The 25733-nt window shown below is 41.5% G+C and overlaps 1 protein-coding gene across 1 annotated transcript in view; it reads left to right on the forward strand.

Annotated features, from left to right (window-relative positions):
* The first annotated feature begins 421 nt into the window (after nucleotides 1-421).
* Nucleotides 422-25733, forward strand: part of btaf1 (BTAF1 RNA polymerase II, B-TFIID transcription factor-associated) — a 31300-nt gene continuing 5988 nt past the window's right edge. The window contains exons 1-23 of the mRNA XM_059565811.1: nucleotides 422-726; nucleotides 2189-2312; nucleotides 3618-3732; nucleotides 6327-6473; nucleotides 7117-7316; nucleotides 7492-7619; nucleotides 8227-8356; nucleotides 8483-8551; nucleotides 9738-9827; nucleotides 9916-10011; nucleotides 10277-10453; nucleotides 10554-10694; nucleotides 11272-11396; nucleotides 11506-11626; nucleotides 11738-11842; nucleotides 11927-12076; nucleotides 13146-13288; nucleotides 13413-13587; nucleotides 13664-13867; nucleotides 15391-15826; nucleotides 16157-16341; nucleotides 16423-16576; nucleotides 25576-25685. Of these exons, the coding sequence (XP_059421794.1) occupies nucleotides 713-726; nucleotides 2189-2312; nucleotides 3618-3732; nucleotides 6327-6473; nucleotides 7117-7316; nucleotides 7492-7619; nucleotides 8227-8356; nucleotides 8483-8551; nucleotides 9738-9827; nucleotides 9916-10011; nucleotides 10277-10453; nucleotides 10554-10694; nucleotides 11272-11396; nucleotides 11506-11626; nucleotides 11738-11842; nucleotides 11927-12076; nucleotides 13146-13288; nucleotides 13413-13587; nucleotides 13664-13867; nucleotides 15391-15826; nucleotides 16157-16341; nucleotides 16423-16576; nucleotides 25576-25685 (3339 nt within the window). The 5' untranslated portion in view covers nucleotides 422-712. The remainder of the gene's footprint in view (nucleotides 727-2188; nucleotides 2313-3617; nucleotides 3733-6326; nucleotides 6474-7116; nucleotides 7317-7491; nucleotides 7620-8226; nucleotides 8357-8482; nucleotides 8552-9737; nucleotides 9828-9915; nucleotides 10012-10276; nucleotides 10454-10553; nucleotides 10695-11271; nucleotides 11397-11505; nucleotides 11627-11737; nucleotides 11843-11926; nucleotides 12077-13145; nucleotides 13289-13412; nucleotides 13588-13663; nucleotides 13868-15390; nucleotides 15827-16156; nucleotides 16342-16422; nucleotides 16577-25575; nucleotides 25686-25733) is intronic.

The following is a 25733-nucleotide window of genomic DNA, read 5'->3' on the forward strand; positions in this document are numbered from 1 at the left end:
ACATAATATACTTAGCATACATAAATACATTTAGTCTTTTCTCAGTTCCATTCGTCATATGAGTGATTCTAAAAGTTTTCTCATCAGATTCCTTTTCTCAAGTCGATGCTTGTCTTTGTGCAAGTGTAATTTTCCATGAAGTGGTCAGATAGCACCAGTTACGGGGAATTCATTGTTACCGCTTGTCATCAATTCAAATTATTTCATTAAATATCTCAAATACGAATTTTAAATAAGTACAAGTGCAAAATAAACGCTTCCCACTCAACATTATAAAATATTTCCACTGAAAATTAGATAAAAAAATTAGTTTCCGGAACATATTTTTACATGTCCTGTGTGCTTCCCTTTTGAAAAGCGCGTTGTGATTGGTCAGCTGGAGCCCATGTAACCAATCACAGCGCGCCTACCATGGAGGAAGGAATAAATGCAAGATGGCTCCTCATATAAAACCAGCTGCCTGGCTTCTCTTTTGTGATCAACAAAATTACTTTTCCCCGTTTGTTCGATTAAAATACCGTTTTCGGGGAAGTGCTGAGGGATAAACCAATCTGTACGCTGGCGTAGGTGTTACTCGGCGTCCTCGGGCGCTGTGGGAAATATTTAATACGCGAGCAGACCGATTTTGAGGTAGTGCGCGAGAGATCGGGCCTGTCCTCGCACGCGAACCTGAACCGAACCCCGCGCCCGGATCCAAACCCAAGCAGCTCTTATGGCTGTTTCAAGGTGAGTCTGTTGGATAAACGTTGATTTACGAAAGGCAAATGTGTCTCCACAGTGGAATTTTCTAACTCTTAATAACTTACTTTTGTTATATACATTAACGTTAGGTAAATGTATGTCAGTCGAGTTCTTTCTAACGGTCAATGTTTTAAAATAAGTAACGACACTTTATACGTTATTCCTTACAACCGAAGACTGCAGAAGCCGTATAACGTTAACCTCCAACAAATTTGACCTGTCTCATGAAGTATATCGTAAATGAGTCGTGTTTTTTTGTGTTACATATACGTTATGAATCCAACAGTTTGTGGTCTGCCATATTCGTTCTACTTTATCCTGGGAAATCTCCGCTGGGTGATTAGTGGACTAACGTTAACCCCCCGCAGTGTCATCCCTGTCAGTAAATACAGTTATAACATCCAGACTGACTGAAGGCAGTACTCATTTCTCCTAATCCATCGCTTCAGTTGATACAGTAGATTAATGTGGCGTTATATAACGCCTTTTAACAGGATGGTGTGAGGAAACCTGCTAGCAGATGTCCGTTTTTACACGTAAAACCATTTTTTTTAGTAATTAAAATGTATGCAAAGAAATAAATAAATGTGAGATTCTCATTGAAAGCATCTGTTCTTCATGAGTCGGGTCGCCCTCTCATGGGCGACGCCAGGTTGGTTACGTGACCAACTATCAGTTATAATAAATGGTTCGTAAACAAATGTAATGGATTCAGACCATTAGATAAATAAGCGTCCAATGCCACTGGTGCTATTAGGAGGAGAAAATAAAAACAACTAAATGTTAACGCAAGGTTTATTTTGCATAGAGAAAACTTTGTCATCGTGAAACTTTGTACTTTTTCATGAGATTTTGGAAAGCGAATTTCACTGCACGCCAAAATTAGTTTGGTGGTCTGTGAACTGAAATTGTTAAAATTCAAGTCAGTCTTATTTGTATACTGCTTTTCACAATACACATGGTTTCAAAACCACAATACAGAAAATCATGAAGCTAATGATATCTTCTGTTTTTGTATCTTCCAGATGAAGCTATATCTGTATATGTTTGTGTACTCATGCAAATTATTCCTTAATACTGTATGAATACAGAAAGTTGGGTGCACTCACTGTATATCCAACTTTACATACACATCGCTTGGTGATAGTGTAGTTTAAATTTTGTGACGATATAAAGAAACAGGCAGTTTTACTTGCTAATTAGCACATTGCTTTGTAACTGTACTGCATGGGAAAACTTCAGGTTTGCTTATTTATAAGTATTTGTCAAATTATGAATCTGTTTTTAAAAAAGACTGTCAAGTTATGACCCTTGCAGCGTGTGAAGAAATTTGTCATGTTCAGAGTCAGGTGGGATTGTGGCTTCAGTTATGATTTTTTATAACATTGTACAATTGTGTTGCCAGTCAGACCTTCATTTTGTTAATTATAACATATACTATCTTCAGGTTGGAACGGCTGTTTATTTTGCTGGATACGGGTACGACTCCTGTTACCCGTAAAGCAGCTGCTCAGCAGTTGGGAGATGTTGTTAAGCTTCATCCACATGAGCTTAATAACTTGCTATCAAAGGTGAGCGTTCAGACTTGTAGAATATCTGATTTTTCTTTTCATTTTGACACATCAGACTCATCTACTCGTTTGTAGTCTGAACAGCAAAAAAGGCATTTTTGTACTAGTAGAACCTGTTTGTATTTCTACTGGAAGAATGTCTTTTCTAGCATGCAGCGTTTCAGAATAGATGCTTGCCATCTGTTATTCACAATAGGATGTACGATATTGGATTTTTGCCAATATTTTTCAACTCATTTTGGCCGTTGCCTATATATTTCTTTTTGTTTGGAAACAGCACCAACTCTCTCCTGTGCAGAAATTATAGACACATTATATTATTTTTTTAAGTGAAAGTTTTTTCAAGAACTTATTTGTTAGAATTAAAGTGTTTTTTTTTTTAAATGACCATACACCGATTTAAAAAAAAAAAAAAAAATAGGCCTAAAAAAACTATATATAAATAGCATTGTCAGTTGAAATGCAGCTATCCAAAACAGTGAATCTAATCACCATTTAAGCAAAACTTTGCTTCAAAAATGAGCAACATTGCTGACATGAGGGAATCGCTAGCATGTGTGAGTTTATGTATTCTTATCTGCAAGACACATTTGCATAATTTTTCACATCTGGCCGATGTTTGCATTTAAAGCCATTATCTGCCGATTCCGGTACTGGTCCGATACTATAGTGCATCCCTAATTCACAAAGCTCTCATATGTGATGTGAAAACATTTTTTGATCTGCTTAGAAACTTTGAATGTAAATAATAAAAAAAGTATTTTGGCATCATGCTTTTATCATTATTATTGCAATGGTTGTAGATGCTGACTGTCTGCCTGAACTAATGGGTTAACTTTATTACTTGCAAAATGTCAGTGTGGAGCTAAAGATTGGATTTGAAAATCAAATCCGAATTGAACCAGGATTTAGACGTGCAAAACTGACCTGAAAAAATGGTTACACAAAATGTAATGTGGGGGTATCAGATGGTGTTATCATGGTAGTTTGAGATGAATATGTTGCTGAATTTACATTTCCAAAAATCATGGTGTATTTTGTACCCCCCCCCCCCCCCCTTTTTTTTTGGTGTCATGCAATCATGTGTGCCCTTTAGGGGTGTTGTCAAACCCTCTTTTGTATGATTTTTTTTTTTATGGCTGGGTTAATGATTTTAATTCAGACATTTTTTAACATAAGCTTTGAGGTAAAGGTTTTGATGGTTTCTTTTTTGCCTACGGTTTTGTAAATTTGAACAAAGCTGCCCATAGCTGAATTTTAACTCTTTAGATTATTGATCGGTTTCCTTTCCTTTGGACACAATAGGTTTTAACATACTTAAGGAGTCCAAATTGGGATACACGAATCGCAGCGGGACAAGCTGTCGAAGCCATAGTGAGGAATATTCCAGAATGGAACCCACCTCCAAAGACAAAAGATGGTGAGCTGATTAATCCCAGATTGCATTGCTCGAGAACTTGATGTTTTGGGATTTTCTGTCCAATATTTATATAAAGGCATGCTGTTCTGGTAACTAGTTATGTAGAATATATATATATTAATATATTAGTGCTGTCCATCGATTAAAAACTTTAACTAGATTAATCACACATTTTTTCTGTGATTTTAATCGCAATAAAAAAAGAAATGTTTTTGTACGTTTTTAATATATTTTTTAATGTAATAATTTCACAGTTAATCAAATTAATGTAGAAACAACAAAGACAGTATATTTTAAATAATTGTTTAAATGGCATCTTTTTATGAATGAAGGCCAGTATTACTGATATTAATACAGCTACTGATTTTTTTTTTTTTTTACATTTAATATTAGGCTTCAAAAATATAACAGTTTTTAATTTAAGTAAACTTAAAACAATGCCAACATAAACCCATAATAAATGTCATGTTTACTCCTGCCCTTCCTGTCTTAACAGTTAGGAAATATACAGAAATTTAATAAAGTTATCAAAGTTATATGCAGTCTGCACTGCATAAACTATAAATTAAATAGTTAATCCTTATTAAAGCTACAAAAGTTATTTAGTCAAGAGCAGCGAGTCATTTTCTCTGTTCCCTTTGTTCTTTAACTTTACTGACAGGAAGCTTTATTGGCTGCTGTCCCTTTAAGAGCAGACAGACACGCGGATCTCACCGTTTATATACTGTCTATGGATCTCGCCTCATTCTCTCACAACTCTTTTTGTTCATTTTAGACTTTATATAAATCATTTAAGATTGCTCTTATGAGGATAATCGACAAAACTGGCACTTTGGGATGTTTATTGTTAGTTCAAGCGCTTAAGAGAACTGGATTCTGGCGCCTTGTCTATGCATTGTGTGTGTGTGTATGTGTCACATAAGGGCATTCACAGACAGCGCATTCTCTTTTGTCTTGCCGCGCTTGAAATGTTTAAAAGCATTTAAATGAATAAGAGCGTGATCATATAAAGCTAGCCAACGGATGGCAGAAAATACAGATGCTGCATTAATTGCGTTGAATATTTTGACATGTTAAACCAGACAAAAATTAATCGCATGTTAACGCGTTAACGTTGACAGCACTAATATATATATATATATATATATATATTTATTATTTTATCAAGGCTGTTTAAAGGATCACTTCACCCATTTGCATTTAGCTTTGTATTGTTAGAAACCCAGTCATATATTATAATGATCATGGATTTTTCCTTTGTTTTTCCCTGAGATGGGAGAAATAAGGATTTAATTGTTTTACTTCCTGCTTATTATGACGTAAAAATCGTCATTTTGCGTCATAATAAGCAGGAAGTCAAAATTCATTGAAAAGTGTAGAGACTACAGACACTAGCTTATTATTATTCCAGGGGGTGGGACCCACTCACCCTACAGGCCTATTACAGATCAGTGGGTGGGACTAAACTTACAGAAACGAAAATGAAAATCCGCCATCTTGTTTGGAAGCTATGTAGCTAAGCTAACAAGCGCTCATGGAGTCAGATTTACGAGAATGGCTGGAGGAACAACTCATGATATGGAAGAAGAGGATTTTCAAAGTCTGTTGCTCGAAACAGATGTTCGTGGCTATCTATACGAGCCACAATATAGCGCAGAGGAGGAACGGGAGGCGGCGGCTGCAGCCGAGGCCGGAGACCTGCCTGTCGCGTCCGAGGAGCCCGGGCGTGCTCGAGCTGGTGCAGACTGGTGGTGCCTGTGCTCTCGTTGTGCGCCTACGGACACAGAGCTCGAGTCCGTCTGCTGAAAGAATTTGAAAGATGCCAATTTCTCCTCGAAGAAATGTCTGAGGCAGACAATGACACGGATGTTTGCGTTGTGAACCATCCTAGTTTCACCCCGCATATGGACAGCGGCGTCCTGGAGCCTACTTCAGAATTCCGAAGGTAAACTGGAAATGCCAGCCGAAGCCTGCAGGGACAAATGGACGTCTAACTGTAAAATAAGTGTTTCAATTTAATTTATTATTCATTTCGTGAAATGTATACAATTTCTTCAAGCATTATTATCACGAAATGATTCCCGGTTAATAAGTTACGTAACGTCAACTGTAAACTGTTTGTGCAGTACCTTTTTTAATGCAAAAAAAGCTTACTGTGGCATTGTTTACTACTGTGGCACGTAAATACCATACATCGCTAACTGTGTCCTCAATGTCTTGTAGACAATATCGCCTAACAGCCTAACAGTGGTGTTCTGGATTAGTGGGAGTGGCTTGTGGAGCTGTGCAAATGTGTTACATTGTGGGAGTTGTGGTTTTCCATACAAATGAGCCCTAAAGTTACTTTCTGTAATAACTCGGTCAAAAAGGCACCAAATTCGAAAGTTTTAATAGATTTCGACTACATATATGACCCACTTTCAATGAAGATCAATGTTCCCACGGGTGAAATGCTCCTTTAATGCAAATCAATGCCAGTTTGATCCTGCAGTGGTAATGCCACGTGGCACGTTAAAAGATAACAAGGCTTAAGCTTCTGTCTAATGATTGTCTTGAGCATAGAAAGTGGTTTTAATGCATGTTGTCTTTCTCAGAGGTGTGTGCAGAAGATATGTCTCCAGATGAAATCACCTCAGACCGGCTGAGTTTCTACAGGTTTGATATCACCCGTCTGCTCAAGCATGGAGCATCGCTGCTCGGCTCTGCAGGTGCTGAATTTGAGCTGCAAGATGACAAGTCAGGTAGGGTTATGTCTTTCATATCTGTGTGTTAACACTGCAGATTTGAAACTTTCATGCTGTTATTACACTTGTTTGTAGTTTGTGTTTGAGGTTTGTTCAATTTCTCAACATCAACTCATCCTGCACCTTTTTTTTATTTACCATTATCTAAAATGCAACCAAGACTAATTCAGTGTTACCTTTGAGTAGAACATTTTTATAACTACATGAAAAATAAATTAGTATGTTTCGATACAATTAAATTCGACTTTAAGGAAATTAGCAATTTTACGTTTGACATTCTTTGTTATAGAGGTGGGTAAGAGGTGCAGGTGATAAGTGTGCCTTTTATTTGCATGTCAGAATGGGAGAAATTTGAATAATAGTATGTTTCTCATCTCCATCTTTCCATGCACACCTTGGTTTTTCCATTTCACATGTGGTGTTCGTTATTACTTGTGAATGATACCTCATCGAGGAGTGCTTTTACTTTTCTATGCAAGTGGTTTATTTTTTATGTAGTAGACAATAAAATGGGTGATAATGAGAGACCAGAATATTATATATAATTTTGACTTTGATTGCAAAGCAAACACCTAAAACACCCTTGTTGGCGATGACTTTTGTTTTGCAATTCTTACTCATAGATGCATTCTGTTCTCAGGTGAGACAGATCCCAAAGAGCGTTTGGCCCGGCAGAGGAAACAGTTACAGAAGAAGTTGGGATTGGATATGGGTGCAGCGATCGGCATGGACACAGAGGAGCTTTTTAATGATGAGGACCTGGAGGATGCCTGTGCTTCCAGTACCAACAGATCACAGCCTGGTAAAAGCCTAGGCTGTCACTTCTCACGCATCCATTTGGTGAGTGGTGCTGGAATCTCTTACAAATGACAAACGCTTCAGAAAGCATACAGTTTTAAGGCTGAACATGCATAAATTACTGAAACTATTGCCCAGCACTAATACCAGGTGTAAAAGGGCCTTTACTGTATTAAAATGTTCAATTGGAAGTTTAGTTTTGTGCTCTCCTCTTCAGCCGGCTGCAGAGCTCATAGATTCAGAGTTTCGTCCAGGCATGAGCAATCGACAGAAGAATAAAGCCAAGAGGATGGCAAAACTTGTGGCAAAGCAGAAATCCAGAGATGTGGATCCTAATGAGAAGAGGTAGAGATTTTATTGCTTGCTTTTAAGTCAATGTTAAATCAAAATTGCCATTCATCTTATACTTATTAGATATTTGGGGTATATTGACTTGTTTAACAGCCAGGGTCAAAGAGTTTGCACATGTTTTATTTGACAGCATTTTAAAGATGACCGCAACTTTATGGATCATAATTCCCTTTAAATATAGAGTTTTTTTTTTTTTTTTACACAGAAATCAGTTGTGTCAGACGAAGTTGATTTATTCTTTCACAAAGCCATGTAAAACGATGTAGGCTGAGGGTTTAAGGTCACTCTGCAGCATTGCATTGCATTTACACAGAAAGTTGCAAAAACACATCTGATACTAGGTTATCATACATGCTATTTCTATTTTTTTTAAAAGTTGAAAGTAGAGGTGTTCTAAAACAGCTTTAATGCTTTTTACAGCCACCTTCAATTTTCAAAGATTTGTACTCCTAGAGATGCATTGAAAATCAATTTCTGAATCAGATCGTGATGTGCCTGAAGACTCCCTGCCCTATAAACAGTATTTCACACTGAAGATAATGACTGTTAATGGGGTATGGGAGGTCAGTCTGACCACTGCTCTTATGTTTCCTTGCCACAGCAATGACAGTTTTGAGGGAGAGCCAGAGGAGAAGCGCCGGAAAACCACAAATGTAGTCATTGAGCAGCCAGCAACCGACAGCAAAGTCTTAATTGACAATGTTCCTGATAACTCCAGTTTATTTGAGGAGGTGTGAGACATGCACATGCTTGTTTTTCTTCCACACTTTGAGCTGTTGACATTCAACTGTCGGCTGTGTCTGTCTATATTTTTATGTGTGTACTGTATGTCTTTTTCTTTTTGTTTTGTTTCACAGACTCAGGAATGGCCCCTGGAAAGCTTCTGTGATGAACTGTGCAATGACCTCTTCAACCCCTCGTGGGAGGTACTGGAAAACACATTAAATAGAACGAAGCAATTATAACTAAAATTTTGTATTAAAAAAAAAATAATTCTTACAAAATGTGTTTGCTCTAAAATGGCTGCAAGACAAGGAGGGATCATACAACTAATCTAATCATTCAGTGCTTAGGAAAATGAAGGCCCAATAAAAAGTGCATTCAAATATTGCCATATTTCACAATGTTGCATAACTTTTATATTGCCATCTAAATCATTGTGAATATATCATAAATATTTGTTCTCTCCCTGCCCTAGTTGAGACTACACATTACCACAAATGGAGCAGTAAATTATCTGGCTGTAATAACAGTATTTTAGAATTATTTTAAAATAATTTCTATTACTATTAAAGTATTATTATCTTTTTTTTGCGTTTTAGCTTTTTTTGTATTGTCTATTTTCAGGTTTAGTAAATTTGTGCTTTTATCTATTGATTTTACATTTAGCCTTTTTTACTTAGTTGGTTTAGTATTATTGATTGTAGTACTTCTTGAAATTTTACAGTTTTTCTTAGTTGTTACTGTTAGTTGCTTAATTTATAAGATTTTTTTTTTTTTTTAATCAAATGTTTATTTGCTGTGCTGTGAAACGATTAACCGAGGTTATTCGCATCCAAAATAAGTTTGTGTATATAAATACACACATACAGTATATTTGGAAAATAATTCCATGCATATATATATATATATATATATATATATATATATATATATATATATATATATATATATATATATATATATATATATATATATATATATATATATATATATATATATATATATATATATATATATATATATATATATATATATATATATATATATATATATATATATATATATATATATATATATACAGTGTTGTCAGCATAGGGCAGAGAGGGAAGTGGTATCGGCAAAGAACCTCGACTTGGGAACCGAATGCGGGTTGCCGGAGGTGTAGTTCCGCTACATGTTGGCGCACTAACCACAAAGCCATTAGAAAATTATTTATAATGGTTTAAATTCTACTTAAAAACAAGACTAATGCCTGCCGGTTGTGTGCTTTTTGAGACAAACCAGTTTGCATTTACATGTGAACTGAAGCAATGAAAACTATTACTTGTATGTATGTTTACAGTGAAAGGGGTACTGGTTGGTCAGTGAGCTTTTGTTCGGTATTTTTAGATTCGTCACGGTGCCGGCACGGGACTGAGGGAAGTGCTAAAGTGTCATGGTACTGGTGGAGGAAAGACTGTTGGCAGTACAGCAGAACAGGTGTTTCACCAGTTCATTGGACATTATCCCTGTCAGAGTTTGTTCAGTGTGTGAATTTTATTTTTTTTGATTCCCTCTACTTTCTCAGATGGAGCGACAGCACCAGGAGTGGTTGGAGGATTTGGTCATCCGGCTTTTGTGCGTCTTTGCTCTAGACAGATTTGGAGACTTTGTGTCAGATGAGGTTTGTCATCTTTCCCCAATTTCTAAAATATTTTATATTAACATCTTTTGCCCCCTAGTGGTTGGACAAGACTGAATAAAAGTGCATATTTGAATGTTTTTTTTTTTTTTTTTGGTATATAAAAATTGTCCCTATTTTTTTAAATTGCTGTAAGCCTGTTTCTTTTTTAAATAAAATGGAAAAAATATTTCTAGTCTTATTTATGGCAAGGCTTTAATTTTCTTGGTTTCATCTTAAAGCATTTCTTTTTTTCTTATCTTTCCAGGTGGTAGCACCTGTCAGAGAGACGTGTGCCCAGACTCTAGGTGTGGCCTTGAGGCACATGGCAAACAGTGGCTTTGCAATTACTGTGGACATTCTGCTCAAGCTGCTAACTGAAGACCAGTGGGAGGTTCGTCACGGAGGCCTGCTCGGCATCAAATACGCTCTTGCTGTCAGACAGGTGGAAAAGACTCAGATTCTTATTGGCGGAGATTGAAAATATTCTAGATGCTGCAGTGTGTTTAAGTTGTGGTTGACTTTCACATCTTGCTGACCCTCAGGATTTGATCGCTGAGCTGCTGCCCCGGGTTCTTCCTGCCATTACAGAAGGCCTGAGGGACCTGGATGATGATGTTCGTGCAGTGGCAGCAGCAGCTTTGATCCCAGTGGTGGATGGATTGGTTCAATTGCAGCCTGCTAAGGTCTGAGCTGATTCTAGTTTAATTCGCATTTGACAGCTGGTTCAGATATAATAGCCAATGCGGATATATCAAGAGCATGCCTTCTCAACAGATGCTGAAAATCTTAAAATAGTCTAATATTGGACAGTTGGTTTGTCGCTGCCAGTGTTTGTGCTTAAAGCACTCTGCATGTGATGACTCCTAATTTTCCAACATAATTAAAAAATTAGGCCCTAATTTAGATGTATATCTAAAGGCCCTGATATACACACACAAAGTTTTTTCATTTAGTGGTTAAAAGAAATTCATAATACCATCTTCAATTTCAACTTGAAAACAGATCTCCAGAATGTTCTTGATAGACTGAACAATAGAATTAAATCAGAGAAGATTTAAATGTCAGAGTAGGCAGAAGGCCTAAAATTAACACTCGCCTAAATAGAGTAAAAATCAGTGTTGGCGAGTATATGTAAGTGTCAGTCGCCAGTTGGCGGGTACAACTTCTACAAATTATAACAATGCAATGAAGTAAAAACAACAGCCATTCAACACAGAGTTTCGCTGTTTCTGACATAAGCAAATAAAAAATGCTTTATAGGTTCCCTTCATTGTGGACACACTGTGGAATGCCCTGCTGGAGCTGGATGATCTCACAGCTTCGACTAACAGCATCATGACCCTCCTGTCCTCCTTGCTCATTTACCCACAGGTCCGCCAGTGCAGGTGAGATTTCTCTTGAAATATGAAAAGAGCTCTCGTGGTCATCGCTATTAATGCCACATTTCCTTACAATGATAAAAGGGAAGCTAAAACCCTGTTTTTCCATTTCCAGCACGCACCAGTCTCTCACAGTGTTGGTTCCTCGAGTATGGCCATTCCTGAGACACACAATCGCTTCTGTTCGTCGGGCTGCCCTAGAGACCCTCTTCACATTGCTTTCCAAAGCAGACCAGGTTTGATAATCTGTGTTAAGGATTAGCAAAATTAAAATATGCAGTCTTTTACATTCAGTTTCAGTTATTTCTTTCTCGTTTCCTGCTCTGATTTATGGTTTTTCCCTCCAGAGTTGTGCACTGTGGCTGAATCCCATCATGCAGGACATGTTAAGACACATCTTTCAGTCCTGCATGCTGGAGAGCAACCAGGAGATCCTAGAGTTGATACAAAAGGTATTTCTTACTCTGTTCCACACTTAGAATGTTTTGTATAATTGATATGTTATTTAGTTTATTCATATTTGGATGGTTTTCTAGGTGTGGGGGGAGTTATTGCGACAGGCCCCGCACCAGTATGTGGTGGCAGCCAGCTGTCCTTGGATGGGTGCCTGGCTCTGTTTGATGATGCAAGCGTCACACATCCCAATTGACCCCAATATGCTGCTGGAAGTTAAAGCACGCTTAAAGGTAAGGGTGGAGGTCAGCACCTTTACCTGTACTTTGCTGGAATTAAGAATCAGTTTGACCTTATACAGCACCATGCGTGCTGCATCTGTTGGTTTTACATACATGAATGACCATATGGTGTTTAAAGAAAATAATACTTTTATTTAGCAGTAATGCATTCAATTGATCAAAAGTGGCAGTGAAGGCCTTTTGCTTTTTTTTGTTGTTGTTGTTGCTTTTTTTGGTTAATTTTCAAATAAATACTGTTCTTTTGAAGTTACTCTATATTGAAGAATTCTTACAAGAATATAACATTAGATATAATGAAGGGAGACGTGAAAAACGGACATCGCGTTGTTTTCATATGGATTACTTTATCACAGAATATTTGTTTTCGGCAGCACTTGTTTAGTTTAAAAGTAGACATGTCAAGCTTTCTATAGATATCTCTCTCATTTCTCTTCATTGAGTATTCACGGAGTTAGTTCATTTTAATGACGTGTTTCTAAATGAAGATCAGCGCAGACAAAGGCTGCAGACAGCACACCTTGTGTGTTATCTTTATTTTATAAGTGCACAATGTTTTGTTATGTCTGTATCCCAAAAAAAGTACACCCTTTACAGATTCGATTGATGTATTGCTCTTATCTGTACGATTAAAAGTGTAATTTAAGTTCTTTTCGGGGTTATCAGGAGAAAATGACTCATAACGTGTATATGCGTTAATCAACTCCAGAGGGTTAAAGTGTATTAAAATAAAAAAATAAAAATTCTTTGAAAAGGTAAGATTTCACAATATTACAGTATTTTTGATCATATAAATGCAGACATGGTGAGTAAAAGAGATTTTCAAAAACATTTAAAAAAAAATCTTACCAAGCCCAAATTTGTACATGTGCTACAAACTTTTTTACACTCTAGATTAGTGCTTTCCAGGTTTTTTTTCTGTACAGTATGCAGCAGACATTCAGCGAATGGACTGTGGGAGGTCTGTGGGCATGCTGCCTGAGACTAATCCATCCTACAATCTTCACACTTCCCACTCATCCAAAAGTAGATCTGCTCTGAGCTTCATTGTGTAATTCTGCAGGAGAAGGCTTCTGGAAAGACCAGACAAGGATCTGTTCCAGTCAAGGAAACAGTCCAGGAGTACATCGGTGGAGCGGAGACGATTGGCGAAGACCCTGCCACGCGAGACTATGTGGTGACACGTGCACGTCTAATGGCTGCAAAGTGTGTGGAGGGGGTGGGGGGGATTCTGTACATATATATATATATATATATATATATATATATATTTTTTTTTTTTCTCTTCTCTGTGCCAAATGTGCAAATGACTACTTTTGTTTCCTCCTAGGCTGTTGGGGGCGCTGTGCAGTTGTATTTGTGACCCACAGTTGAATAGCTCTTCTCAGGAACTCCGGCCTGCCGAGTCTCTAGCACAGCTTTTACTCTTCCATCTCAATTCCAAATCAGCCCTTCAGCGGATTGCGGTTTCCATGGTGATCTGTGAGTGGGCAGGCCTTCAGAAGGTGAGAATGGGATGGGGTCAATTTCAAGTTTATTTTGAAAGATGTTAATGACTGTTAGTGCTGTCCTACATTACAGGAGTGCGAGCTGCTGTCCAGTGTGGTCCAGCCCAGATTACTGGTCATTCTCTCAGAGCAACTCTACTATGACGAGATCGCCATACCTTTTACTCGCATGCAGAACGAATGTAAACAGCTCATAGCACTGCTGGCTGATGCCAACATTGATGTGAGCGAACGAATCAACTCCACTGTATTCACCATCGATCAGGCTAATGAGCTGGTTAGTAAAAGACACTGAGATACAAAAACTACAGTTCTAAAGCATTCTTTTTTTAATTACAAGAATAAGGTCTATTCTCACCAGTTAACTCTTTTCCCACCAGCATTTTTGCAAAAAGTTGCCAGCCACCGCCAGTGATTTTGATGATTTTTTTTTTTCACTCAAATTTGATGGACTCTAATCTTTATTTCGGTATATTGTATATTCATACAACAAAATATACTAGAGCCTCTACTTTTAAACAAAATAATCAGTTTAATTCTAGCTTAAAGCATTCCTTTTTTTTTTTTTTTTTTTTTTTTTTTTAATCAGCTCTTGAATATAGGTAGGTTTTAGGGTTGTGACGGTGAGGAAATTTTTCCACCAGGTAATCAACATGTGACAACACCGGTAATACCGGTATCACTGTGGTGGGGGTTGTATGAATCTTCGTTTGAGTTTTTCCTCTTTCTCTCACTTTCCTTTGCTTAAATAGCTTATAAAAGCACTGTGCATGTTTTACTTTCACTTTTAGCGGCTATTCGGCATCAACTGCTTTAATTCAAGCAACAACACAAAGCGTAGAACATAGAACTTTTATTACCAAAACGGATAAAAATACACCATGCTATATGCCTAATATAAAAGAACAAATAACTTAACACAAAGTTTAAATGGGTATAGGTACAAAACAAAATCAATAAAGAAAGAAGAACAAATAATTATGAAACGAAGAACGTTTATTATCAAAAAAAATAAGAATGTTTGGAGGCAGGGATGGCATAAACAATCATGTAAAATAATAAAGGAAAAAAAGTTTAAATAAAATAAAAATCAGAAATAACTGTGGAACCAAATAAATAAGAAACAATTAAAAAAAAAAAAACTTTCAATATCACTTAGATTAATGGCAGAAGTAAACAGGCTTTTCAAAATCCAAAGTATTTTTAAAACGGGCACTTTTACAATTTCGTTTTGAAACTCTAACGTGGTCATCAGTTTTTTTTTTTTTTTTTTAAACCTCACTCTTCTGTCGGTCAGCTCGACTCACTCTCCTCACATGATTAATGAAATCTGATCTGTGATGCGCAACTGTCGTTTGTGTGCTGCATTGAGCAGCCACGTTCAATTTTAATTGTAGTGTCCTCTAACTTAACTAAATGAGTTTTATCATTAAAAAAAAAAAACGACACTGGGGGACAGTGCAGCGGTGGGCAAGTGACGTCATCGGTGGTGCATCTTAACACCGGTATCATCGCCAACACAGTCTATCGCAGCAAGTCTAGTAGGTTTCATAAAAATGCATAATTTTGAGCATAAAGCTGAGAAAATGGCGAAGAAGCATTGTCTTCTAAATGACGAGATAACTCGATGGCGGGGAAAGAGTTAATCAATTACATAATGCTTTGTGATAGTCTCAGCAGAAAAAAAAACCATACATTTCAGTATGGACAGGGACAGACAACGAGGCAACTAAGTACCTATTTGCTACACTGAATTAATCTCTCCAAAATGACTAGTTTTCATCTCCTAATTCTCTCTAGGTGACCACCATCTTCTCAGAATGCACTTCGTCTCTGAACCTCCAATCACATCAGTTCCAGCTGCTGGACAGCAAGAGGTTGCAGGCTCGTTCCACTGTGTGCGAGACCAGTGCCGACTGGCAGCAGCTGCAGCTGAGAGTTCATACCTTCGCTGCCTGCGCTGTGGTTGGACTTGCCATGCTGCCGGATAAACTCAATCCTGTTGTCAGGCCCCTGATGGAGGCGGCCCGCCGCGAAGAGAACACACTCGTCCAGGGTTATGCAGCCTCCAATATTGCCCGCCTGCTGCAGCTTTGCGCTGCCAGATCTCCCTGCCCGAATGCCAAGATCTTGAAGAATCTCTGCAGCTCGGTTTGTGTAGATCCAATGCTCACCCCTAGTGCTGCATGTCCTGTCCCGCCAGCCAGCACTCCAGCAATACAAGAGAGCAGTAAAGGTGAGAGGAAGACCTTATCTCCAATTATGAAACCTGATCAGCACAAATTTGTGTGTAAATTGTTTGTAAAGTCTCAATTTAATTCAACATTTAAGAGAAATATTTATAAATTATTTCTACTAATTAATTTTATTCTATTAAGGTCCATTCTGGCCCATTTAAAATGAAATTTATATAATAAAAAAAAAAAAAAGTTGTAAGGTGCTAATCCTATTGATAATGTCAAGAAAGAAATATTTTGGTGCTTCCTATTTCATTTGCATATTGCGGTTTAATTTTAAAATATGAGTCCTGTTGTTTTAGAGGTGTTGTATTTAATCTATCCTGCAGCATCTGTGGCAGAGAGGGATGCGATGCATCACATGGTGAACAAGTCAAAGGGCATCATCACCCTTTACCAGCATCAGAAAGCAGCTTTTGCCATCACCAGCAAGAGAGGTCCCACACCAAAAGCCCCCAAAACTACCAACAATGACCTGCCCCTCGGAGGCAGCATTACCACAGAAACGGATGAGGTATTTACAGCATTATAATTAGCAGCTTTACTGTGTTCTCTTCAGTGATCTCATATGAGTCTCTGTGCAATCCTAACCTAGAGTAAGAAGCCATGTCTTATCCAGAGGAGAGGAGCAGAGTTCTGTTTGATGACAGTTGCCAGGCATTTCAGTAAGGAGCTGACCAAAACTTTGCCATATCTGTGGGAGTCCATGACTGGTCCGCTGAGGAATGCGCTGGATGCTCAGGGATTTGGTATATCTGCCTTTACTTTGTTCGTAACCATTTTTGTTTCCCCAGTGAAGTTTTTAATTGAAATGAATTGAGATTTGTGAAAAGCTCTTTATAGTTCAGATTAATGTTTCTTAAAATAGCAGTTCACCAAAAAAAAAAAAAACGTGATCACCTTCAAGGCATCCAAGATGTAAATGAGTTGGGAACAGATTTGGGGAAATGTAGCATTACATCACTTGTTCACCGATGGATCCTCTGCAGTGATTGGGTGCAGTCAGAGTCCAAACAGATAAGGCCTAAAAAAAAAATTTGTTTGGTTCCGGTTTCCGACTGACCCTGTCAATTTATGTGCGACCCAAATTTATTTTGAGACTGGGGAAGAACGGTCTTTCACACATCGTTAATTAAATTACAGTTTCCTTTAAATGCTGTTTTACACTTAAGTAATCCGTTAAAAACCATTAAGTATTGCATCAAAACCCTTTAACTGTCAATTCCTAAAGTGAGCTATAACTTAAGGTTTGGAAATCGTAACATTAAGAGAAACGTACTCTGTTACGAACGTAACCTCGGTTCCCTGAGATGAGGGAAAGAGTACTGCGTAAGCTAGCTTACGCTATGGGAAAAGGTCTCCTTTTCTCGAGAATATGAAGCCAAAAATTATCCTTAATTTTTAATAATGTAAAACGCAGTGCTGCAGCACAGCAGACCTAAGCGAAGCGGCTCGCGTGCTTATTGGCTGTGCTGTGGCAACTGCAGCAACCTATGGTGAGGCGGCGGAGAGGAACGAACCAATGGGGGCGCTTCGCGCCCATTGGACGTCAGAGCGCGCCAAAATAGGCGTGGCTGGAACTATATAAGCCGCCGCTTTGCCATAGGGATCAGGTTTTAAATCGACTGAAGCGATCACCCGATCCGAGCACATAGCACGGCAGGTTACGCAGTACTCGTTCCCTCATCTCAGGGAACCGAGGTTACGTTAGTAACCGAGTACGTTCCCTTTCGAGAGTGTGTTCCCATAGTGTAAGCTAGCTTACGCAGTACGAGAGTAATGTAAAACGCCGTGCGTGCTCGGGAACTTCGACCTGTCACAGACCGAGGCGAGAGCCCGGGGCTTTATAGCAGGAGAAATCCCAGTCCCAACAGCCAACCTTAGTGAGCTTTATATAGGGAACGAAAAAAGGGGGACGTGATAAGGCTTAGCACGTCTATATAGAAAGTACCCTGGCCTGCAGGGCAGGGACTTGCAGATTATAGAATCTAATAAATGTGGACGGAGAGGCCCAGCCTGCCGCCGCACAGATATCATCCAGTGGTATCCCGCAGGACCACGCCCATGATGAGGCCATACCTCGGGTGGAATGGGCTCTGATGCTGATCGTGCAGCGAAGGCCCTTAGATTTGTAAGCCAGCGAGATAGTGTCTACTATCCATCGTGATAGGCTCTGCTTCGTGGTGGCGAGACCTCGGGTGCGCCCACCAAAGCATATGAAGAGCTGGTCCGACCTCCTGAATGAGGCGGAGCGCGCAATATAGGTTTTGAGAGCCCTGACGGGGCAGATGAAGCTCGTGTTGCTTTCGTCGCTTTGCGAGGAAAGGGCTGACAGCGAGATGACCTGTGCTCTGAACGGTGTTGAGAGCACCTTGGGGACATAGCCGTGTCTTGGTCTGAGAATGACTCTGGAGTCATTAGGCCCAAATTCGAGACGGTCAGCGCTTACAGATAGCGCATGTAAATCTCCCACTCGCTTGACTGAGGCCAGAGCCAGTAGAAAAGCGGTTTTGAACGAAAGAAGCTTCATGTCGACAGACTGAAGCGGTTCAAAAGGGGGGCCCTTTAAGGCCTCTAGGACCGTAGACAGGTCCCAGGAAGGGATTGAAGGGGGTCGGGGAGGGTTCATCCGACGAGCTCCCTTAAGGAAACGAATGACCAGTTCGTTTTTTCCCAGTGATAGGCCGGCCACCGGAGCATGAGAAGCTGCAATGGCTGCCACATACACTTTGAGCGTAGACGGGGATCTGCCCGCATCTAAACGCTCCTGTAGGAAGGAGAGTATCTCCGTCACGTCACATAAGTGAGGGTCTAGGTTCCGTGTCCCGCACCAGGTGGAGAACACTGACCATTTCTGCGCGTAAAGGTGCCTGGTTGAGGGCGCTCTGGCTTCCGTAATGGTCTTTAACACTCCCTCAGGGAGGTTCCCGGGTACCCGTTGAGGGGCCATACATGAAGGGCCCAAAGTTCGGGGTGGGGATGCCAGAGCGCGCCCTTCAGCTGCGTGAGGAGATCTTTCCGCAGCGGTATTGGCCATGGGGCTGTACTGGACAGCTGCATCAGCTCGGAGAACCAAGGTTGGGTCGTCCAGAGTGGGGCTACTAGCAGCATAGCACATCTGTTCTTCCTGACCCGATCGATGACCTGCGGTAGCATCGCGACCGGTGGGAGGGCATAAATCGGGCGTCTGGGCCAATCGAGGGCCAGCGCGTCCCTGCTCTTTGAAAAATATATTGGGCAATGAGCGTTGTCTTCTGAGGCGAAGAGGTCGACCTCTGCCCTGCCGAAGATGCTCCACATCAACTGAACCGTTTGTGGGTGAAGAGACCACTCCCCAGGGGGAACATTCGCCCTGGAAAGCATGTCCGGGCCCCGGTTCAGCCGGCGCTGCCTTTAGCGAGCGCAGGTTGTAATGTGCCCATGTCAGAAGACGTTCGGTCAGGGTGTGCAAGGTTTTTGACCTGACACCACCCTGGCGATTTATGTAGGCCACCACTGACATGTTGTCTGATCTGACCAGAACGTGGTGGCCCTTTAAAAATGGGAGGAAAGCTTTCAGGGATAGTTCGACCGCTATCATCTCCAGACAGTTTATGTGTAACAGTCGCTCCGGGCTCGACCAGAGGCCGGAGGCAGACCTGCCCTCGTACAGGGCACCCCAACCGAGGTTGGATGCATCTGTCGAGACTACTTTCCATTTCGAGACAGCGCCCGTGCTTACGCCTAACTGATACCAGTTGGCTATTTTCCAAGGGGCCAGAGCTGTGATGCAGCCGTGGGTCACCTTGATGCGCGCGCGGCCGGAAATCCAGGCGCGCGCTGGAACACGGTCTCTCAGCCAGCGTTGTAGTGGGCGCATGCGCAGCAGGCCCAGTTTGAGAACCGCAGAGGCTGATGCCATCAGACCTAGCATTTCTTGAAATCGTTTGAGCGGGTAAAGAGACCCGGCTTTGAACGACACTGCTAGATGCTGAATAGTGAGAGCGCGCTGTGACGTCAGACGCGCTGTACATGTCACAGAGTCTATGTCTATCCCCAAAAAGGAAATCCTCTGGCTGGGAGACAGAGCGCTCTTGACAGTGTTGATCGTGAGACCCAGGCATTCTAAATGGCTGATGATCCAGGATCTGTGTGTCGTCAGTAGTTCCTCGGAATGGGCTAAAACTAGCCAGTCGTCGAGGTAGTTCAATACTCGCACTCCCCGCATTCTCAGGGGTGCGAGAGCGGCATCCATGCACCGTGTAAACGTACGGGGCGCTACGGCGAGGCCGAATGGAAGAACCATGTACTGATAAGTCTGCCCCTCGAAGGCGAATCTCAAGAATGGCCTGTGATGAGGTGCTATTTGAATGTGAAAGTAAGCGTCTTTCAGGTCCACTGAGAAAAACCAATCCCTCGGGCGAATTTGCGCGAGTATTTGTTTGGTAGTTAACATTTTGAACGATCGCGTCATAAGCGCTTTGTTCAAACGTCTGAGATCTAGGATGGGTCTGAGACCGCCATCCTTTTTTGGTACGAGGAAGTAGCGGCTGTAAAAGCCTGACTCGCGCTGCGCAGGGGGGACAGTTTCTATCGCCCCTTTTGCAAGAAGGTTTATCAGTTTGGCGCGAAGGACGTGTGTCATTTCGCTTTTCACTTTCATTTCGACCACGGCGCGAAAGCGCGGCGGTCTGCGAGCGAACTGGAGCGAGTAACCTCGTTTTATTATATTCAAAACCCAATTTGATATGCCGGGGATGGCCTGCCATGCAGCGGTTCGTGCGGCTATGGGTTGAATGTGCTTCGGGCACTGGCCGCCTGTTATGAGGGGACCAGTAGCTCGAGTATGCTGTGCTTGGGACACTGTGGTGACAGCGCTTATTTGTAGGGTTGCGCACTGAGAAGTGGGCACGCGCGCTACATTTAGAGCACCTCCGGCGCGAGCGGGAAGGTGGGCATGAAAGGGGACCCGAGTGTGTTTTTGTGACACTTGGGGGAGTGTGTATACATGTAGGGGTGCGTACTGTGTAGTGGGCACACTGCCTACATAGAAAAAGCTCTTTTTGTGCTTTATTGAGGTCGCCGTGAAAGCGCCGTTTTTTGTGCAGGCGTGCGTGCATTGTAACAGGCTCGTTTACTGCAGTATAGACATCTCCAACCGCCTTTAGTGAGGGGATTGGAGGAAGTATGTGAGTTTCTTGTGTGTGGCCGCAGCGGGACTTAACCACGGTCTTTTCAGCACGAAGGTCAGGAGGGCTTCGGAGGCTCGGGGTTCAGCACAATCCTGGGCCGAGGTCCCCGTCTCTCTGGCGGTTTGCGGCTCGTAGAGCGAGAGCGGTGCTGGGTTTTGGTCGCTGGGCGAGACTGTAAGTCTGGCTGCGATGGCTTCGAGGTCTGAGGGGGCGGCGCATTTCTACGGCGTCCCGCAGCAGAGCTAGAGCGTTTCGGCAGGAAGTGTCTCATTGCTTGTGACGTCTTCTGAGCCTCAGTGAAGCGTTCAGCGAAACCTTTAACCGACTGGCCAAAGAGGCCGGAAGGAGAGATAGGAGAGTCAAGAAAGGCGGATTTGTCGGCGTCTTTCATCTCCGTGAGCGTGAGCCAGAGGTGTCGCTCTAAAACAGCGAGGCTTGCCATGCTTCGGCCGATCGCTTGTGCTGTGGTCTTTGTCGCACGCAGGGCTAGATCAGTAGCGCTGCAGAGATCTTTAAAATCATAGGTATCTGGGGCAGACTCGTCCAGGTTACGGAGAAGTCTGGCCTGAAAAACCTGAAGCACAGCCATGGTGTGTAGAGCCGAAGCAGCTTGACCAGCGGAGGTGTATGCTCGGCCAGCGAGAGCTGAGGTGGTGCGGCACGGTTTGGATGGATGCACGGGCTTCGACCGCCATCCTGCGGCTGAGGGCGGGCAGAGGTGTGCAGCAATTGCCTCCTCGAGAGGGGGGAGGCTCTCGTAACCGTGGTCTCGGGCGCCGTCGACAGAGGAGAGCGCTGACGAGACAGAAGTTTTCAAACGTGCGGAGAATGGGGCTTTCCACGACTTCGTGAGTTCATCGTGAACTTCCGGGAAGAAGGGGGCGTTTCTTTGCGGAGGGGCCGAAGGGCGCCCCTGCAAGAACCATTCGTCCAGCCTGCTTTTAGCGGGCTCGTCTGGAGGAGACCAGTCGAGCTGAAGGTCGCTGACAGCCCTTGTAAGCACGCGAGTAAGCTCCGCGTCGATATCAGCGCGTTGTCCGGTGCAGCTGGGGGCTGTAGAGGGGGGGGGTCCGCAATGGAGCCCGACCATTCCTCACTACTGGACGCGGCGAGAGAAAGGCTGTCGTGTCTGTCTTCCGCCTCAGGCGCTCCGAAGGAGAAGGGGGCGCTGGTGAGCAGAGACTGGCGCTGCTCGTCCACGAAGAGGACAGGCGAAGGAGAGAGAGCGGGCGAGGCACGCGGGGAGTGTTCCGGCGTGAGCTCGCGTGTAGCAGTGTGCTCAGACATTCTCTGATCGCGGCGTTTCTTATGTGGCACTTGAGAGAGAAGAGGCGTAGCGGGTGGAGCGTCGTGGCTGGTTTGAGCTAATCGAGCCCGCAGGGTCGATATAGCCATGTTGTCGCACTCAGGGCAGCCGCCCTTGGAGAGTGCATTCTCAGCATGGTCGCGGCCCAGGCAGGAGACACAGAGGATGTGGCGGTCCTTGCTGGGCAGAGGGCCTCGGCAGGAAGCGCAGGCCCGAGGCATTTGAAACAACGCCTCGAAATTTGCTCTTTTGCGAAAAAGTGTGATGCAGCGGCAAACACACTTAGCTTTTTAAAGGATATAGTCACGCTGGATGGCGCAGCAGGAAGCGAATGCTGAAGGCGGCGTCCTCAGATCTGCGTTGCAGTGCTATCCCGCTGAGAGTCTTTTCGACGGCGTGTAGAGGCTTCTCCGGAGAAGACAGCGAAGTGCAGGTGAGATCGCTGAAGGAGATGAAATCTGATCCCTATGGCAAAGCGGCGGCTTATATAGTTCCAGCCACGCCTATTTTGGCGCGCTCTGACGTCCAATGGGCGCGAAGCGCCCCCATTGGTTCGTTCCTCTCCGCCGCCTCACCATAGGTTGCTGCAGTTGCCACAGCACAGCCAATAAGCGCGCGAGCCGCTTCGCTTAGGTCTGCTGTGCTGCAGCACTGCGTTTTACATTATTAAAAATTAAGGATAATTTTTGGCTTCATATTCTCGAGAAAAGGGGACCTTTTCCCATAGCGTAAGCTAGCTTACGCAGTACGAGAGTACTCTCGAAAGGGAACACGGGGGGAGGGGGGAGGAAACAATATATCGCGGAACAGAGAGGGCACTGACAACATGCTGACAGACAGGACATTAACATTACCAGCTTACTTTTAATATGAAACAAAGTCTCATTTGGTTATTTCACCTTTCAAATGTGGTCATTTTTTAAAGAAATGTAAACAATACCGTTTTGTGGCTCTTGAATGTGTCGAACAGATCGCTGTAAGTTAGATCATCAGTTAAAACTAACTGATCGTCTCTTGCTTCTAGTTAATTTATAGCATCAAAATCAAATAAACCACATAAATGAACATAACAAAGAATGTTGTTTGACTACAAAAAGATGTCTGTACACTCCGTTTTTCAAGGTCAAATCCTCCATGTTAATCTACTATGAGATCGCCTGTCAAACTCCCGCGAAGGCTTTTTGTGTGTGTGTGTGCGTTTTGCGTGTCTATGGCAACAACAGACTTTAAACGGGAATACAGAATCACTGTCGTAAAAGTACCGGTACACATATTTAAAATCAGCGCGTGTGTGTGTGTGTAAAACTGCCACTGGAGAAAAAAAAAATAAAAATAATAAAAAAAAAATTCCCTACCGACCAATGACCTCAACTGACAACCAACCGGAACCAAACTTTTTTTTTTTTTAGGCCTAATAAAAACATCTTTATGATCCCAAAGTATTCCACACACCTCCAGTCTATCGATTAATGTCTTGTGAAACAAAAAGCTTTATATGTTTGTAATAAATCAATCAATAAGGCGTTTTTCACTTAAATCACAGCTAGGGCTGCAACTAACGATTATTTTGATAATAGATTAATCTTACGATTATTTTTACGATTAATTGATTAATCTTTATGTACTTATATTTTCGTTTTGCCCATTTTTTTCCAATTAAATTATTAACAAAGGGTCTTTATCATTCAACGTAGACTTTTATAGATTTTAACCATTTTGCATTGTCATATCCTCATCAAAAATATATCTGGAGTTTAGTTTTATTATGTGTTAGTAATCCTGTCAAACTCTTCTGCAATCAAAACACTGACCCATACTCTAGCAAATTTCACAAGGAGATTTCAAATAATGTTTTCACCATGGCATTCCTTAGAGCTCCTAAAGTAGTTTAACATCCCGAACAAAGCTTAAGGAATCTTTCAGAAAATATTTTCACGAAGAATAAGAATAAAACAGAATAAATTTGCAGTACATTGCATTTTATTAATTTTTTTCCTGTAAACACGCAACTTATACCTGGGAAACAGCTTTATAGTTTATGCTGTGAAATTGTAAACAATCCTTCGAATAAATTGCCAATGGCATGAAACCTGAATGGAACTCACATTTTAAAGTAAAATCCATCAGAAGGTTGTCCAGAAATAAAAATAAAAAATTGACACACAAAAAACCTGCTGTGTGAAAAAGAGCAGTGAATACTTAGAAGAAAAGTGCATTTCAAATACATTTAAACATTTACCTCTCTCATTCAGTCATAATTAGGCTGCAAGACTGAATTATGAACTGGTAAACGACAAACTGATAACAGATCATGTTTGTAAAGCTTTAAATGTTAACTGTTAAAAAGCAATGTTATCAGCTTTTACGACTAAACGTTTGCAAACAACATTGTACTGGAGAATCTGCACAAATAAAAGTCTTAAACAGTTAGTTCAGTAGTGCAGAGTTTACAGGTTATTCTTCTTTTTTGAAGGCTCAAAGTAAAGTTCTCCCACACTTTGGATGACTTCGTTCGATCAGTTTTATATTCCGCTTTTTTCTTTTTCTTTCTCAAGCTTACTCCACTGCCGTCTGTCTCCACCATCTCGCTGAATGCAGCAGACGCAGTTCGGGAAGCACGTGACAAAAAAAAAGGCCAGCTATTGGCTATTTGCTACTTCTCCTGCTGTAGTGGCTGAATAAAACCTCCGGTGGCTCATTACTGCCACACTTTGGTCATCGCAGATTTAAAATATGCACAAAATGAGCCGCTTACGGCAAATAAAAGTTGTTTAGCAACTAATCGATGACTAAATTAGTTGACAACTATTTTAATAATCGATTAAATCGATTAGTTGTGTCAGCTCTAATCACAGCTTTAGGCCGAATTATGAATCCAAATCCCCACTGTTTCTTCCAGTGGAAAGTCCTTTTTCTGTTGTCCTCTCACATTAAAATTACAGACAAAAAGACAACTTTTACCACTAGTGAAGCAATATTATTGACCGGAGGACTCATGTTTTAGCCTATAGCAGCGTTTGAAGTTTAAAAATATTTTATGTATTTGTTCATTACAAACATGCAGTTTTTTTGTTTATTGTGGTGCCATTATCATATTGAACTCATTCATCATTGGTGAGCAAGTGATGTAATTCAAAATTTATTCAAACCTGTTCCGATGAAGAAGCAAACTCATGTACATCTTAAATGGACTGAGGATAAATTGTAATTTCTGGGTGAACTATTCCTTTAGTAAATGCTCTTCCTGCTCCTCATTTGGTGTTTGTTGCAGATTCCAGCCAGCTGCTGAAGCAGGGAGACCCGGTTGCTCAGGAGCTTGTGAACTCTCTGCAGGTGCTGGAGGTCACAGCAGGAGCCATGTCCCAAGAGCTCATCCCTTTAGTATGGACACGCACACATACATTCATGAACATTCAGTATCACTACATG

The sequence above is a fragment of the Carassius carassius genome, chromosome 14 (assembly GCF_963082965.1).
Source record: "Carassius carassius chromosome 14, fCarCar2.1, whole genome shotgun sequence".
In the NCBI taxonomy this organism is placed as follows: Eukaryota; Metazoa; Chordata; class Actinopteri; order Cypriniformes; family Cyprinidae; genus Carassius; species Carassius carassius.